Below are 18,132 nucleotides of genomic sequence, written 5' to 3'. Positions count from 1 at the left end.
CTTACTACAGTCTCTGGTATAAACTCTAATTTATCTGATATGAGGATTGCTACCCCAGCTTTCTTTTGAGGACCATTTGAATAGTAAATGGTTCTTCACCACTTCATTTTGAGGCTGGAGGTGTCCTTAGATCTAAAATGAGTTTCTTATAGACAGCATACAGATGGGTTTTGCTTTTTATCCAGTCTGATACCCTGTGTCTTTTGATGGGATCATCTAGCCCATTCACGTTCAGAGTAACTATTGAAAGATATGGACTTAGTGTCATTGTAATACCCATTCAGTCCCTGTTTTGGCACATTATTTCTTTGGGCTCCCTGTTTCTTTTACAGGGTCCCCCTTAATATTTCTTGCAGAGCTGGATTGGTGGTCACGTATTGTTTTAGTTTCTGCCTATCTTGGAAGCTCTTTATCTCTCCTTCTATTCTGAATGACAGCCTTGCTGGATAAAGTATTCTTGCCTGCATGTTCTTCTCATATATATCATGCCAGCCCTTTCTGGCCTGCCAGGTCTCTGTGGAGAGGTCTGCTGTTAATCTGGTATTTCTTCCCATTTCAGTTAAGAATCTCTTGTCTCAAGTTGCTTTAAGATATTTCTCTTTATCTTTGGAATTTGCAAGTTTCACTATTAAATGTCGAGGTGCTGAATGGTTTTATTGGTTTTTTTGGCGGGGGGTCGGGGGGAGGTCCTCTCTATCCTTTGGATCTGAATGTCTGTTTCTTTCCCCAGACTGGGGAAGTACTCAGCTCTGAATTGTTCAAATGTACTTTGTGGTCCTCTCTCTCTCTCTCAGCCTCTTCTGAAGTCCCAGTTATACGTAAATTCTTCCTTCTCAGGCTATTGTTTATTTCCCTAAGCCTTTCCTCATGGACTCCTAATTGTTTTTCTCTTTTTTTCCTCAGATTCCTTCCTTTCCATCAACTTGTCTTCTATGTCACTCACTCTCTCTTCCACTTCATTAGCCCTAGCAGTTAGAGCATCCAGTTTGGATTGCATCTCATTTAGTCTATTTTTAATTTCATCCTGATTAGATCTCAATTCTGCAGTGTTGAAGTCTCTTGAGTCCTTTACGCTTTTTTCCTGAGCCACCAGTAAATTTATAATTGTACTTCTGAATTGAATTTCTGACATTGTATTTAAATCCATATTCTGTAACTGTGGCAGAGAGTCCTGTTTCTGGTTCTTTCATTTGTGGTGAATTCTTCCTTCTAGTTACTTTGTCCATTGCAGAGTGGCTGTATGAGTGAGGGAGTCAAAAATATCAACCATATCCTTGTTAGAAGTGAAAACTTTTCCCTCTGTAGTATTCCAGCTGTTCTTTACCTCTCTGGTCGAATATGCAGGTGTTCAGGATGTTTTTGAAAGTTATCTACGTAAGGGGGGACCAGATGAGTTGAGTTCCCTACTCTTCCACTATCTTGTCCGTCTTCCCCCTAGATCCAACTCTTGATTTCAGCTCAGGTCATGAACTCAGGGTGGCGAGATCAAGCTTCGACTTTGCGCACCATGCTTGGTGTGGAGTTCACTTGTGATTCTTTCCATCTCTCTCCCTTTCGACCCCTCCCCCTACACTCTCTCTCTCTCAAATAATAAATAAAGAAATCTTAAAAAATAAAATTGTGATGTTGATCTGTATATATTTACATTGCTAGATATTTATGATATATTTTGAGTAAAGAGATTTGGAAATAGCAATTAAAGTATGATCTCATTTTTGTCAAAAAAATTCTACCTAGCTATAGGAAAAATTCTATAATAATAATACTTATATCCTTTCTTTTTAATGAATGTTTAAAAAGTTTTAGGTATGGAATTAAATACCTTTACACATTATTTTAATTCTCACAATAATTCCATTAAATATGGGCAGCCCGGATGGCTCAGCGGTTTAGCACTGCCTTCGGCCCAGGGCATGATCTTGGAGACCCAGGATCGAGTTCTGTGTTGGGCTCCCTTCATGGAGCTGGCTTCTCCCTCTTTCTCTCTTTCTCTCTCTCTCTCTCTCTCTCTCTCTCTCTCTCTCTCCTCTCTGTGTGTCTCATGAGTAGATAAATAAAATCTTAAAAAAAATAATTCCATTAAATCATTCATCATTAATTGATTCAGCATTCAACATATATTTCTTGTCCTAGGCACTCTGCTAAATATTAGAGATAGAACTGTGACCAGATGGACACAGTATCCAGCATTTTATCATATCCTAACCCTATAGATGAAATATAGAGAGGTTGTCCCATCCATTAGAAGTTTTCCAGTCCAGGTTCTCTTTCAACTAAATAAAACAGAGACTCACAAGGCTCGCACAGGCTACAGTTGCCATCAGTCTATTCAGGTGGATATAGCACAGGAACTACAGTTTCCAAGAGCAGCATCAGGTCTTCGCCTCTGGGAGTTCTTGCTGCAGTTCACAGAGTCCTCCAGCATTCATTGTCTTTGGTCCCTCAGATGATGACTCCAGGAGGTAAGATCCACATTAGGTGGGTGCAGGAGCCAGGAGCCTCATTCCCCAAATAATGATTGCATACAAATAGTGTCCAAGTTCTCATAAGAATCACTATCACCATCAGGTACTTCCAATTCATTACAGTTTGCATCAATAGGAAGGAAGTTTGTCAATCAGAAGTCATTTCAATCTAGGTAGCAATGCTACCTAGGAACACACTTAACATTTTACTCCTATTAGATTATGAGGGAAACAGAACTAGAGAGTATATCAAAGGATTCTCGTATAGAAGAAGGGGAAAGGATTTTGTTTAGGAGGTATCTAAAAAGCAAGTGGCTTTGAACTTAAGTCTTTCTGACTCCAAAGTCTAGCTTTTGCACTTTCCTCCCAGAGATACCAAAAATGATCTCTGGGAGGTAAGCTTTTAGACAACTTTTACTTTCTTCTTTATACTTTCTGAATTCTCAGACTTTTTTTTTGTAATAAGCATGAATTTATTTTGTAATCAGAAATGTTTTTATTAAAAAGACCAACAACACGAAAACATGCTTTTGCTATAGCATTAAGTCAAAGTAGCCAGAAACAATATGACATATGCACTTGCACTGTGATTAGATTAAGGTAAAAAAAGAGATGCATGAAGAAGAAGCTCAGCAAAGATATAGAGCAATCCTAACAATAGTTGAGTCAGAATGGTTGGCTTGTCTTATTTGTTTGCTTGTTTGTTTGTTTTTCTGTTTTCCAGATTTTCTGTGTTATTCTTGGAATAAAATGAAATGCATTTAGTAAAAAAAAAAAAGGAAACATTTAGTTTATAAAATTTTTGAAATGTAAAAACCAAACATCATGAAAAGTAATAGATTTACTTTTGGACTTTTTGTTTTTTTGCATAGGTGAATTTATTTTATGTAAAATTTAACTATGTTAGGGGTTCAGAGTTCTCAAATTATTTCAAAATCCACTCATGATCTTAAAATGGGAAGCTGAATTAGAGAGCAGTTCTGTTCCATTCCTGACACTCACCCATGTAACTAGAAGAATTTTCCCAGGGCTCTTGCTGTATCTCTGCCCTGACATCACTATTTTAGAGTGCTACTGTAACTTCTCTAGGTCTGGGTTCATGCAGCAGAGTGTGGATACTATTGCTAAACTCCTTTCACACATTATTTGTCTATAGTTATTTTAGGATATAGCTATGTAAGGCTTACTTTTCTTTTAAAACTCACATTTTGGGCTGTATATGATCCTTCTTTAGCCAGGGACTCATATAATTGGATAGCTGCTGTTATATTTTGCATGCCAAAATTTCCAAATAGTAAAGCATCAGCCATTTTCTCCATGGCTTTTAAGTTTCCCATGTCAGCTGCTTTGGCAAAGAATACGTAGGCTCTGTTTAAAATATATGAAGGTAGAGGTTTGATTATCAAAAACGTTTTCTTTCTCCCTCCTTCATACTACTTCCCTCTAATAAGTAGGACCAAATTATCATTGCTATTAATAATATAGTTGAGCTGAAGTCCATGACATCTGTAGGGATTTTTTCAGCCTTACATGATCTCAGATTATGATTTCAGATATATCTGACAAATACTGGAGTTGCTGAAAGGGAGAATTATATAGGATACATCATGGTTCAAGCTTATTCACCAAGTGACATGAAAAATTGAGGCCCTTGTCCTAAAATAGTGAACTCCCCCATAGCCACCCACATTATATATTTGTTTTACAAAATGATCTCTGAAATATATAGCAATATAATAAAAAATAATCAAAGCTGGAATGTCACATCTTGAAAGCTACTATTATGAAAACAACAGTCCCTTTATATTCTGAAATAATTTTCTAAAACACAGGATAGTCTTAAGCATGCAAAGTCCAACTGTGTAGAAAAACAATAACCAAATAAAACCCAATGGTTGTTAGGGCTCTAAAGTCTGACTGCCTGGTACAAAATCTGGCTCCACCATTATTAGTTTGAGAGCTTCAAGCAAGTTATTTAACTTCTGTGTGCCTCTTTCATCAGTGGAGTGGGGGAACAATAGCACTTACTTCATAAATTTCCTGGGAAGATTCAGTGAGATAATCCATGTGAAGTGCTTGGCAGAGTACCTGGTACGTAATAAGCACTCAATAAATTTCGCTATTATTGTTGGTATTAGTATTAGGACTACTGCATACATTCTAAAGTTTTATAGTATGGTAATTGTTCTCCTGTAATTAGTGGGTAAATGGTATGAAAATTTATTGATTATAAATATGGATGCCATAGGATTGCCGGACATTACATTTTCTGAGTCTCACTCAGAAATCACCTGCCTGATCTGTATAACAAGTATTAATGGAGAACCTTGCAAGGTCAAAACTATGTCAGAGACAGAGTACTTTTGGGATTTATTTTTACTTTTATAACTTCTTTTTTGGTAGCAGGAAGAACAGAAATCATTAACTTCTACTTGTGACCTTGACTCAAATATAGGAACAAATACACAAATCTACCATTGCTACTCAGAAGGATTGGGAGACTCCACTTTATGCACCACCTATTCATGCTGATGCTAAAATAATTTACTCTTGGTGGCTGGAGCAGAATAGAATGGGCTTGAACTGCGTGAGAGCCACACAGGCATTAGGGTCTGGGATGGCAATACAGAAAATAGACTCTAATGGAAAAAAGGAGCCAGGAGGTCAGGCAAGAAATTAACCATGGTCAGAGCAAGCCAAGATCATAGGGACCAGAAGGCAAATAAGACAGAAGGTCTTAAGGTCAATGAATGTAAATGTCTGGCATTCAGAGATAGGCATGACATCAGGACACAGACTCCTTGGAGTCATTCTGTCACAGGGTTTGCTGCTGCAACCATACAGCCGGCTGGGATTAGAAGGGCACTCCACTTGGACCAGGGCAGAGAAATCAGAGATGGGCTGCAGGAGCCAGTAGTATATCCTTTCACTGATCCCAGGGGGCAGCAAAAGGTTGCAAAACCAATCCGTCTAAGTATCTTTGATTCTAAGGGAAGGGTGGATACCTCGGTCTCTTATCAAGAAAGTCCAAGGAAATGTAAGCAGGACCCAGGGCTGAAGAAAGTTTTTGGTAAATTAGGTAGGATTAAGAGCTGGACTGTAATTCTCAAGAGGGAAAAAGCAGGAGAAACCGGCAAAAAGAAAGGTCTGTTAGGTATCCAGATAATCCCTAAGGGATCTGGTATTGGGTGCTAAGGTGTGTGCTGGGGAAGGAGGAGACTAAGGGCATCCCTAGGACACGTCAGAAACTTGGTGTAGGGCAGCAGCTTATCTTCAAATCTTTTTTAATGATGGGGAGTAGTTCTTAATGACAGCTAACCCTGGTTGTCTCTGAGGTTTCTTGACTCCTGTAGACAAGTCTGTGTCTCCCTGACATATGCTTACTTAACATCTGTACTTCTAACAGTGCTGACTTGTTAAACAAGTTATAGCTGAATGAACGAATGAATGAATTGGGTTAAGATGTGGATGTGGATGTCAATGATCCAAAAAGACTAACTAGTAGCACCTCTGTCTTATAGAAGAAGTGGTGGAGCAAGGAGGACATAGGATTGAGGAATGAATGGGAGAGAAATGATTTCTCTGTGGTCAGTAAGGGTTTTCATTTTTCTTTTCTCTGACCAGAATCTTAGAGATGGCTATACTGGATGTAAGTGGCTTAAGAGCAGACCATCCTGATATCTGGAGGAATTTCATTCAGCTTTCCCACAAATTCCTGAAGTCTCTTGCTATGAGCAGATTTGGTTCTAGTTCTCTATCTGCCAATTCAGAAGGATCAGGTGACTCAGCTTTATGCTGCTGCAAAAATAAGCTGCTCTTGCAGTACCTGGCTGACTCAGTCAGTGGAGCATGTGACTGAGAGTTGTGAGTTCAAGCCCCACACTGGATATAGAGATTACCTAAAAATAAAATCTTTAAAAAAAATAAAAAAGCTGCTTTACTGGCACTCTTGAGTAAAGATAAAGTAGGAAGAATAGCCTGAGACTGAATGACACCTAGGTCTTTTGAAGATTCCTGCACTGCTGGATAGTTTGCTTTCAGGGCTGGGTTTTCTCCCCATTCTTTAAGCCAAAGAGGACGGTACCCATCAAGGTTAAGTGGATAGTTACTTGGGAGCTTCCAAACGTGATTTTGTCCCATTGTCTGAATCTAGGGTTTCCTTGAATTTAACAGGGTATACCTGGTGGATCCTTCATCTAGGGTTCACCTGGTATAGGGAGAGCTAATCTGAAATCTCAGGGACTAGCCCCTTTCCAGAATTCCATTGTTCTTTCATCTAGCTGGGCTGGGTTGGGAATTTCCTATTCTTCTCATCCACTCAGTGATCATCTGAATGAGCAGACTTTCCTAGCAGGCTTGATTGTATTTTGGGGGTCTGATTTAACCCCATCATCATCATGATAGCCTGGAAATGCTCAGCATGACACCCAGGTTTGGCAGGGGATGGTTTCCTCTGCTCTTATAATTTAACTTCCCCAAAAGAGGTGACTAACTCCTTTACTTCCTTCTTCTTGTCACTTTGGAAGAATTATAGAATATTTTTGACCTTCCATTTCCACCTCTGTAATTTGGGGATAACAAATTATGATTCACAATATCACTGTGAGCAATAAATGATATTCTACACATAAATGTCCAGAACAATAAGCAGCACAAAGAGAGACTTAATAAATGGAAGTTGTTCATAGCTGAATGCCCCCTTTATCCTCTATAACGTATGCTCTTCTGACAAGCTTTGAGCTTTAAGAAAGAATTCAGGGACTCTGCTGCCATCCTGAGTAGGAATGGCTACCATAGCACTGGGATGCTTCTCGCAGAGCTGCTAGGCCTAATCTGTGTGCAAACAAAAGATGTCTCCTTGTTGAAGGTCCAGAGCCCATTTTTTTTATTATGCTTCAAAATACATTTGTTTTCTTCTCTCCATCTCTGCCACTTACCATTTAAAGGGTTAGAGATAAAAATAACAAATGCTTATCTTCTGCTTACTATGCATAGGGCATTGTTCTAGAAATCTATCTGTACTATCCAGAGCACAAAGAGGTTAAGTAACTTGCCCAGGGATAAAACAGCCAGTGAAGGGTGGAGCTAGGATTTGATCTCAAGGAGGTCTTAATTAGAGACTTGAGGGGTGACCTCATGTTGTGTCCCTCTACGGGGGGCACAAGACATTTCTGCCTCTTCTTAAAACAAAGTAGACAAGTGAAAAAAGAGGAATGATGAACACAGAGTGAGACCCTGTGGCCACAGTCTTGTTACTTTCTCAGCTGTGTATTTGTGATTAACTCATTTTAACATCCTTGAATCTCTGTTCCCAACTGTTTAACTGGGGGTGGGGGGCGGGAGAGAAATGAAGTTTTTCTTAACTCATAAGGCTGTTCTGGGGATAAAATGGAATCACATACAGGAAAGTGCTTTGAAAACCATAAAGTGCTCTACAAACACTGAGGCAGAATAAAGCATTATAAAACAACCACTCTAATTCAAATAACATATATTATTTCATGAGAAATACCTAATAAATTCCAAACAGAATATTTTTGCCTGAATACTCAGATCAATGCCTTAATTCTGCATTTCACTTAAAGTGTAGGGACTATAATACAATTCTGTTTAGGCTGATGATTTGTAGGGTACTTTAAACATCAATAGATCCTTTTAAAAACAAAAACTTAGGGCAAATAAACTTATTTATTATGCCAATAAGCTTTTAATGACAAGCTAGATTTTTTTTGATTGCTCTTTTTTTCTCAGCCAGGAATTTAAATTGGCTTAAGTAACTGGACAAAGACTTACTCTGCTTTTTGTTTTTGGCTTTTAGACTGCTGGAGAATCTTGATGCCCGTCTTAAACAGCTGGTCTCCTTCATCTGTGAAATTTTTCTTTGCTTGGTTTCTTACTAAATATGGACAAACAAGGAAAAATAACATTATGTTTTCTATTTTCAAAATAATGTACTGCCATAAACCCCTGACGTGCTGAAGGGGTTCAGATAAGCCTCCCCAAAATGTGCCACATTGGCATGAAGATTATTTTGAATGAATATAATCAAGACCAAGAAGTCTCAGAAAGGGCTTTTTACTTCCCCCTTAATTGCCTCTAAGAATTTAGATAGAGGGCCTGGTCCAGGAAGAGTTATTACCAGAGAGAACTATGAAGAGTATGGACTAGGTGTGGTAAGGTAAGAGGAGGTTGGCAGGGCACATTTATTTAACTTCATCTCCATCTTATTGTCTCTGTATGATATGGCAAATCATTTGTTTACCAAACATTTGCTCTTCCAATCTTCCTATGAATTGTCTTCCTTCTCTTTGAAGCCTCAGACCCTTACCTCTTTCTTAGCTCAGGATGGCATATAAGCCTCAAATGCCCGTACATATGAAGTTAAATTTGTTTTTCTCCTATTAATCTGTCTTATGTGAACTTAATTAATTAATCAGCCAAAAGAACTTAGAAAGGTAGAGGAAAAAATTTTTCCTCCTTTACACTTTCCTTATCTTTTAACCTCTGCATTTCAAGAAGATCACTTTGCCTCTGGTCAGAAGCTAGAGGCTACATACAAAAACCTTTTCCTGTCTTCTGTGAAAATTTATGGAGGGTGGAGGAGATAGAAAAATGCTTCTGATGGTAGGAGGGAGAGAGATGCTCCCAGTCTGGGAAAGATATGCAAGTTTCTGCAAATACAAAGCAGGAAGCAAGGTGTCTAGGGAAAGGAGTTGCTTGGTGTACCCTAAAGAAAGGATCTTAAACACCAAGGTCTTACCTTTCAGACTCCCTTATCTGATCATGGCCCATCAACCTTTGAACCGTAAGATTCCAAGAGAACATGAGGGCCTGAGCAACGGGCATCTCCTAGATAACTAGTGTGCATCTAGGGTTGGAGTTGTAGTCCCCACTCCACCCACTGAATGCACATGCACACCCCCAACCCCAATACCCTTCCACATCACAATGCCTCTTGAAGTCCATTATGACACTCAATGAAACCTCTGATTAGGTGAACCATGCCTAAAACCATTTTAAAAGAGGTATATTTTGAGATTTGATGCCTCATTAACAAGACCACAAAAATCTTTAAGTGGTTCCTGTTTTTCTTCTTTCTGACAAACCATCAGAGTTGTTCAATTTATTTTTTAAAGTAAAAAATGTTTTTAGCTTAAAAGCTAATTTGCAATTATTTTGAATGCTTCAAGTTATCCATTCAATTTAGTAACACCAGACACTTTTAGCATCTAATTTCTGCTTTGAGTTATATGCTATCTATAGGCATGATTAAAGAGGAGAATAATGGAATAACCTACTAATCTGTGTTTGGAATAGCAATTGCTCCTAGTACTATGCTTTCAAAGAGCAAGAATACATTTTGAAAGGTTGCCTGTGCATGCATATACATATGACAAATGATTTACCACTACAAATTTCTTCCCATGGCTTTTATTTTAATTTGTAATTCTTTTTTTGACTTCCCAAATGTATTGAAATACAAGTTTTCTTTATTGTAAGAGGGCTCAATTTTCAGATAAAGTTATCTGACAACACTTTAATTTCCTTTTTAAGGTTTAACAATTTCCAAATTTGGAGAAAGCACAGTCAGGAAATAACTTGAAGAGACCATTCTGAATTTGATGTAAAGGACCTTCCTGAATCTGGAATCCTCTGAACAGCCAAATAATGAATGCCTGTTGGTTGTTCTATCGTGATAATGGCTCTAAGCTGACTTAAGAAGTGGTGGGATGAGCATCAGGGGTAAAAGAGGTGGAGTAGGTGTGACAGAGCACTATTTCACACAGCAGGAAATATGAGAAATGCTTCAACTAGATGAATTTGTATTTCAGTGTTTGTCAGAGACATAATTTATAGTGAGCTCTTGACATGTTATTATGTCTACAGCCTTAATCATTATTTCATACCTAACTTGGATGCTATAATGGGCTGAATTGTGTCCCTCTAAATTCATATGTTGAAGTCCTAACCCCCAGCATCTCAGAGTGTAATTTTAGTTGGAGATAAGGTCTTTAAATAGGTAGTTAAGTTAAAATGAGGCCATTAGGTGGGATCCTAATTTAATATGACTGGTGTCCTTATAAGAAGAGAAAGAGACATCAAGGGCATGCAGGCACTGAGAAAAGGCAATATAAGACACTGAGAAGGGGGTCATTCATAAACCAAGGAGAGAAGCCTTAGAATGAAACCAAACCTGCTGACACTTTGATCATGGACCTCTAGTCTCCAGAACTGTGAGAAAATAAATTTCTGCTATTTAAGCCTCCTTTCCTGTGATATTTTATTATGACATCCCTAGCAAAGTAATACAGATGCCAACTCTGTATCCCATGGGAAACAAGCTATTCCTTCTCTCTGTGGGAAGGGATGCACCCAATTCGGCTTCCCATCAGATCAGTGGCTAGCTTCTAAAAACAGGAAGGACTATAATTTTCCATGATTCCCCAATGTCTCCAGGTGCTGGACATCTGACTTTCCCAGCCAGCTGGGTACCCAACTAGCCCACCTCTGATAAAGGCCACTTTCTCATGATTATACTCTACGTAGGCAATAGGAGGTATAGACCTTCCATGTGTCCAGCAATCCCGGAACCCAGCTCACCTTTCTGTGAGATGATGGGAGAAATGGGATACTTTGCTTTCTCTTGCTGAACCTTCTTTTGTAAATTTCTCTAATTAAGTCTCTTCCTTAATCCCTGTCAGTCTTTGTTGTGGAATTCATGAAGAATCCTCTTGTTGGTAATGAACAGAAGCGAAGCTTTGGAACAAAAAGGGCCCACTTGCCTGCAGCAGGTATTAGTGGAAAAGAAAAGAGCTGGAAGCAACTTATTCTCTGTCATTCATACATTTACTTGAGATATCATGTTTCCAAAGATGATGGAGACACTGTCTTAGCCTGGTGGTGGAGACAGACATGTTTACAAAAAATTACAATGCCATGTGGAAGGCACTCTGTAATAAGGCACTGTGGGAGTACAGAAGTCTTCTTTGTTAGCAATAGAAACCTAATCTGATTGACTTAAGCAAAAGGAATTTACTGGGAGACTGTTGAAACTTCATAAAATCAGTGGGGTCAGTCAGGAATCAAAGCTCTTTGGAGCTTTGATGCTAGAGACAGATGCTAGATGCTAGAGACCAGATGCTAGAGACAGATGCTTTGATGCGAGAGACCAGAAACAGATGCTACTACAGGGATGGATTGAAATCCAGTCATTTTAGGATCTTCCTCTCCTTGTTCCAGATTCCATGATGATTCTGATGGGTCTAATTAGGGGAGACAAGGCTTCTCATTACATTGCTGTAAGAATGTACCCACTGGGGAACACTTAATTCCTCAAAAGGAAATTGGGATGGTGAGAAAAGTAAAATGGATGATGAGAAGCCACCAAACAACAAATGTCCACTTAGGCCTCCTACTCTCGCTAAGGGAAAGGAGGAAATCTTCACTGATAAAAGGACACTTTAGATAATTCTTGAAATGCATGTAGGAGTTTGTCAGACCAAGAAGATGAAACTGGCATTTAATTTGGAGGAAACAATCTATACAAATAAACCATGGGTATGAAACAATAAGTGGGGGCAATGTGTCTTAAAGAGTGAGGGCTTGAGAGTCATGTTTGACCATGTGGTCTAGGCTGACTGTGGGAATAAGTGATACTGAGGGGTGTGGACAGAGGAGTGAAAAGGCAGTGGGGGAAGGGAACTGAGGTCATTGTGAAGGCATAGGCAAGTTTGGTAGGAGAAAGAGAAGGAGCAGAAGTGGTAGGAAGGTAGCTCTGATCAGATAATTTTTTTTGAGTTTGAAATTATATTGGTGAAATAGCTCTGCATGTGACTGGTAAATGACTGAAGAGAAATGGACACAAAGATTATTTGAATTGGGGAGGTCAGGCAAATAAGACAAGGTCTTCCATATGGATATTTAGCACCCCAGGTCCTGGTGGCCTGTAACCATTAACTGATTGATGTGGAGGTAACAGCCTAACCCCTTGCCTATGGGAAGGGGGACATTCACTCTTAAAGCTCTAAACTTCTGAACCCCTATCTTTGCCCAACTCCTTCCTTTGCCCTATCCTGCATTCCTCACTCTCTTTTATGTTTCACAACAAAAAAACATAAACAAATACCATTTAAATCATCTGAAATAACAAAAGGAAAAACAAATTCATTTTCTTGAATCTCAAATTATAGGTATATCAAAATGACATAAAGGATTATTAAGAGTCAAGGGAATTAAAAATTAAGGTGGAAGATAGATGAATGTCCTTTAGCCTGACTAAAAATCAAGTGCTACATTAAACTGATACAAAGAGATAAAAATGGGAAGTTCTTTCCCTTGTAGAAAATCTTGCCTACATAGACACTGTGTCCTTCTTACTTAATTTCAATTGTATTTGATATAAACCAAATTCAGCTTCTGATTTTCTGAATAATGCATCAGAAGCACTCTTCACATTTGCTCTTAATGTGTGCCAGGAAAATACAATACCAGATAAGGAGGGAGAATAATGATCCATTACTAAAAATAACATTCCATCTAAGAAAGAATGACTTGGCAAAGAGTTTAGTCAGATAAAGATGTGATCAACTCAAATGTACTTGGACAAGAGCAAAGATATTTACAATAATCAGGTTTATTCACACTGTCCCCAGATTACTGTTGTCAAACATAAATACCTTCAGTGGTAGTGCTAGGTAATGGTAGACAAATTGTGTTATAAATAGAGAAAAATGTTCTCCTCAAATATCTCCTAAGCAAAACTTGAAATAACAAGGATTCTGACTTTTAAGGACTAATTCACTATCTAAAACTCTCAATTTAACAGAAAGAAATGTGGTTTATAAAACCAATGAAGAGTCAAAAATGTTAATTATTATGTTATAATAAAGGCTAACATTTATAAACCACTTAGGCACCAGGTAGTTTTTTCACTGATGGTAAGAGCAAGAAGCCATTATTCTTATTTTATAGATGAGGTGATAGAGGCACAGGGAGGTTAAGTAACCTGCCCAACATCATGCAGTTGGTACCTGTAGGCAAGGAGTCAAATGTAGGCAATCTGACTGCACAATCTGCTTCTCAGAGCTACACAAGATGTAGAATTATGTGAGAAACATGAAGTTACTATCAATTATTGAAAATTTTGAAAAAATGGGTCAAAAATGCATTACAAATAAATTTATTGTAATTAAAGTACTTTAAACAATGGTTTATAGTTATACTTCTTTTATCTGACATTAGTGAAAAATGTGTTTCATATAAATCGTTTTTTCCCATTAGATGAGTCATATCTCTTTTTGTTTTGACTGTTTTCTGATGGAAATCTGTCTAAAAAGTATTTAATATATTCCTTCACCTACCCCAACAGAAGAAAATGAACATCATTTAACCTGGTCTTGATGATTCAGAGCATCATTATGCATATATGATCATACCTAGTCTGGTTGGTTTGGACATGATTATTTCAGAAGACAGTGCCTGGGGGGAGACCTTGGATAATGGGAAGCCCTTCAGTAATGAGTGGGAGCAAAAGGGACAAGAGAAAGATGGTGACTTGCTCTAGTCAAGGCCCTCTGGGGGGTAAGAGTCTGCTGACTGGGTTGATAATTAGCTACACTTGCTAATTTGTATCATCTTTCATTACTGTTTCCCAAATAGTACATGGGATAATTTTAAGCATTATTACACACACTAAAATTTTGATAGTTAATATATTTCATATATATATTCATCTATAGATTCTACTTGTCACAAGTGATACTAATTTTCATTTTTTCTCTAAAAAAATTAACCATGTAATATTTCAAACATACAAAAAAATTCAGAAAACATACCTCATCATAACCCTACTTCACACAATTTAACAGATGGCAACATTTTGCCTTGTTTTAGTTATCTCTCTAAGGAAACAATGGTACAAACACACTCAAAGCTTCCTTCCAATATCCTTTCCCCTTATTCCCTCTTCAGAGGTAGCTATTATTCTGAAGTTGCTGTGTAGCTCTTTTACTACATGTATGTACCTAATATTATTTCTATATTTTATATAAGTACCATCATATTGTATATACTTTTGCAACTTGCTTTTTCACTTTTTGAAATACATCTGGATACAAGTAGATTTCATTCATGCATTTTAACCAGGCGAATATGTTAAAATTGTATGACTAGACCAGTTTATCTATTCATTCTTCCATTATTTATCCTACTCATTCTGCAGATATTAGCTTTTTCCACTTCAATGCTACCAAAACCAATTCTGCAATGAAAATCCTTGCACATATTTTCTTATACAGATATGTGAGAAATTCGGTAGGATATATTTCTATTAGTACATGTGCTGAGGGTAGCATATAGACATTTTGAACTTTACTAGATATTACTATATTGCTCTTCAAAGAGGCTGTACCAAACATACACTCCCGACAGTGATGTACATATAAGGTTTTCATTTCCTTAAATGCTGGGTCACTCACAGGGTTATTTGACCTTTAAGCTTTGCCAATCTGTTGTGAAATGATAAATCTTTGTTATTAAACTTGCATTTCTGCAATTAGTAGTTAAGTATGTTTATTAGTCTTTGGTTTTTCCCTCTGCTAAGAATTGTCTATTTGTATTCTTTGTTCAGTTTTCTACTTGGTTTTCCTGTTGATTTGTAGGTGTTCTATATACAACCAAAATACTATTCTTTGTTGACTCTATTTGTTGCAGTATCTTCTTTTAGTCTGTGGGGCTTTTTATTCACTTTATAATTAAAAATGCCTATTAAAATTTTTAATTGTAAAGTAAGCAAATTTATGAATTTTGTCATCATGGCTTTAGTTTTGTCTTTTATAAGAATTCCTTTTCTATGCCAATATCATAAGGTTATTTCTAAAATTATTAAAGTTGATATTCACATTTAGGTCTTTAATCTACCTGGAAGTTACTTCTTTGTATGAAGTGAGAATGGGATCTGATCTTAATCTTCCAAATGAGAATCAGTTGTCTGCATACAATCTGTTTATTCTTTCCTGTTGATTTATAATGCCACCCCTGTCAAATACCAAATTCCCCTGTATATATGGAACTGATCCTAGACTCTTTTCTGTTTTTTAATCCATATGTCAATACCACATTGTTTATATAAATATCATTTTATTGTAAGAATCTAGTGGGGCAAGTTCCACTTCTCATTCTACTTCAAAAGTATCTTGGCTATCTTTAGACTTGTTTTCACGTATACTTTTAAAATTAGTTTGTCAAACTCCATGAAAATCCTTTTGGGCAATTTTAAAACTAATTTGGCAAGAAATGATATCTTAGAATTTTTAGTCTTCCCATTCATAAACATAACATCTGTTCAGTTATGCAGGTGTTTTTTATACTATTCAATAAAGTTTTATTCTTCTCCTCTTCCTTTTTTGTTTTTTAAGATTTTATTTGTTTGAGAGAGAATGAGAAAGAGAACAAGCAGAGGGAGAGGCACAGGGAGAGGGAGGAACAGACTCCGTGAAGCAGGGAGCCCGATGTGGGGCTCGATCCCAGGACCACAAGATCATGACCTGAGCTGAGATCACGACCTGAGCAGATGCCTAACCAACCAAGTCACCCAGGAGCCCCTCCTTTTCCTCTTCTTAAATATCTTATAGATCTGTTGTTAGATTTATTCTTAGGTATCTTTTAGTTTTACTTCTAAATTAAGTAGTATTTTAGTAATTTCATTTTCAGTTGTTTTTGTTTCAGTTGTATCATATACAGAAATGCTATTAATTTTTATATATTAATTTCTGAATCCAGCAACTTTGCCTAACTCTATTAATTCTCATGGTTTAATAGATTTTCTTGAATTTTCCCACATAGACATCATATCATTCTGGTGAATTATTCCTTTGAACACTATATGATGAAGCTTTCTCCCTATTTATGCCTTTACCTTGAAGTCTATATATTGTCTGAAATTAATATCAGATTTATTTTGCTTAGTATTGCCTATGATATCATTTCCATTCACTGACTTTCAGTCTTTTATGTCATGTTTTAAGTATACTCTTGTAAACAGCATTTACTTATAACATTTTAATTTTAACCTAAGGGTTTCTGTCCTTCAACTCAGATATTTTTTCTGGGCTGCATTCAGGGCTATATTTACTGATCTTTCTCTAGTTCATTAATCTTTTCTTCCAGTGTCTAATCTTTTATGTAAGCCATTCACTCAATTTAAATGAATATACTTTTCATTTTTATTAGTTCTAGTTGGTTCTTTTGCACAGCTATCTATTCCTTTTTCATGATGCTTTCTCTTTTTTCCTATAATTTCTTTTTTTAATAAACTATCGTTTAGTTTTATTATAAGCTGAATAATGAATAATATTTTTTAAAATTTTTTTATTTATTTATGATAGTCAGAGAGAGAGAGAGAGAGAGAGAGAGAGAGAGAGAGAGAGGCAGAGACATAGGCAGAGGGAGAAGCAGGCTCCATGCACCGGGAGCCCGACGTGGGATTTGATCCCGGGTCTCCAGGATCGCACCCTGGGCCAAAAGCAGGCGCTAAACCGCTGCGCCACCCAGGGATCCCTTTCCTATAATTTCTTAACCATTTAAGAATATATTTATTCCATAATTTTTTTTAACATTATTGTTCTACTATATCAGGACGTGGGGAGTGCTATGCCTGTTTGGCACATGTGTGTATGTGGGTGCAGGTATATGCAAACTGACTCTCGCTGGGTAGATTTTTTTTTTTCCTGAGTAGATTTTTTTAACTTGGTGCATTTTATAAAATTCTCGTTAAGTTCATCCTCAACAAGGCTTTTTAAAATGTAGGAATTGTAGAAATGTTTTTCCAAAGTGGTTTTGTGTTGCTTCTGTCAATTTTCCAGACTTACCTTACTGATGGAAGGAAATTTTTATTTGTTAACACGAATATGTTTACCAAAGAAAATCAGGTAACATAAATTCAAATTCAAATCTGTATAAGGTACAGGGCTGTGGTGTAGGGTTTTCCAAGGAGATGTTTTTCCCTGTGAAAGTCTAAACAGAGGAAGAGCTTCCTTGATATTTGCTGAAAATGATAGGTGGTTTACCTGTTTTAACCTAGTCTCCCTTTCACTGCAACAATTCTATAAAACTCTCAGTTTTACTCATAGCTCTTCATCCCAACTGCCTTGTCAAAAATCCTAATGTCGGGATGCCTGGGTGGCTCAGCGGTTGAGCGTCTGCCTGTGGCTCAGGAGTTCCGGATGGAGTCCCACATTGGGCTCCCTGCATGGAGCCTGCTTCTCTCTCTGCCTGTGTCTCGGCCTCTCTCTCTGTGTGTGTCTGTAATGAATAAATAAAATAAAATAAAATAAAATAAAATAAAATAAAATAAAAATCCAAAAAAAAATCCTAATGTCTTTTTTTAAAAAAATTTTTAAAAGATTTTATTTATTTTTCATGAAAGACACGGAGAGAGGTAGAGACATAGGCAGAGGGAGAAGCAGGCTCTCTGCAGGGAGCCTGATGCCGGACCTGATCCCAGGACCCCAGGATCATGACTTGAGCCCAAGGCAGATGCTCAACCACTGAGCCACCCCAGTGTCCCTAATGTTTTTTTTATTTTCCCAGCCTGGGATTTAAAATCAAGGGTTATGCATTATCTGCTCTGATCATAGTTTTGTAAAACATCAACTTGCATCCTTATTTT

At 37.3% G+C, this 18,132-nt stretch overlaps 1 protein-coding gene across 18 annotated transcripts in view; it reads right to left on the bottom strand.

Annotated features, from left to right (window-relative positions):
• Window positions 1–18,132, bottom strand: part of SEL1L2 (SEL1L2 adaptor subunit of ERAD E3 ligase) — a 137,318-nt gene that overhangs the window by 67,875 nt on the left and 51,311 nt on the right. For all 18 annotated transcript variants that reach the window (XR_007405532.1, XR_007405531.1, XR_007405534.1 and 15 more), the window contains 2 exons: window positions 8,259–8,361; window positions 3,671–3,833 (listed from right to left, as the gene is read on the bottom strand). Coding sequence is in view for 14 of the 18 variants with exons in the window: in XM_049100423.1 (XP_048956380.1) it covers window positions 3,671–3,833; window positions 8,259–8,361 (266 nt within the window). In the remaining 4 variants the exon portion in view is untranslated. The remainder of the gene's footprint in view (window positions 1–3,670; window positions 3,834–8,258; window positions 8,362–18,132) is intronic.

The sequence above is a fragment of the Canis lupus genome, chromosome 24, assembly GCF_003254725.2.
Source record: "Canis lupus dingo isolate Sandy chromosome 24, ASM325472v2, whole genome shotgun sequence".
Taxonomy (NCBI): domain Eukaryota; kingdom Metazoa; phylum Chordata; class Mammalia; order Carnivora; family Canidae; genus Canis; species Canis lupus.
This window is presented reverse-complemented; position numbering and strand designations above follow the sequence as displayed.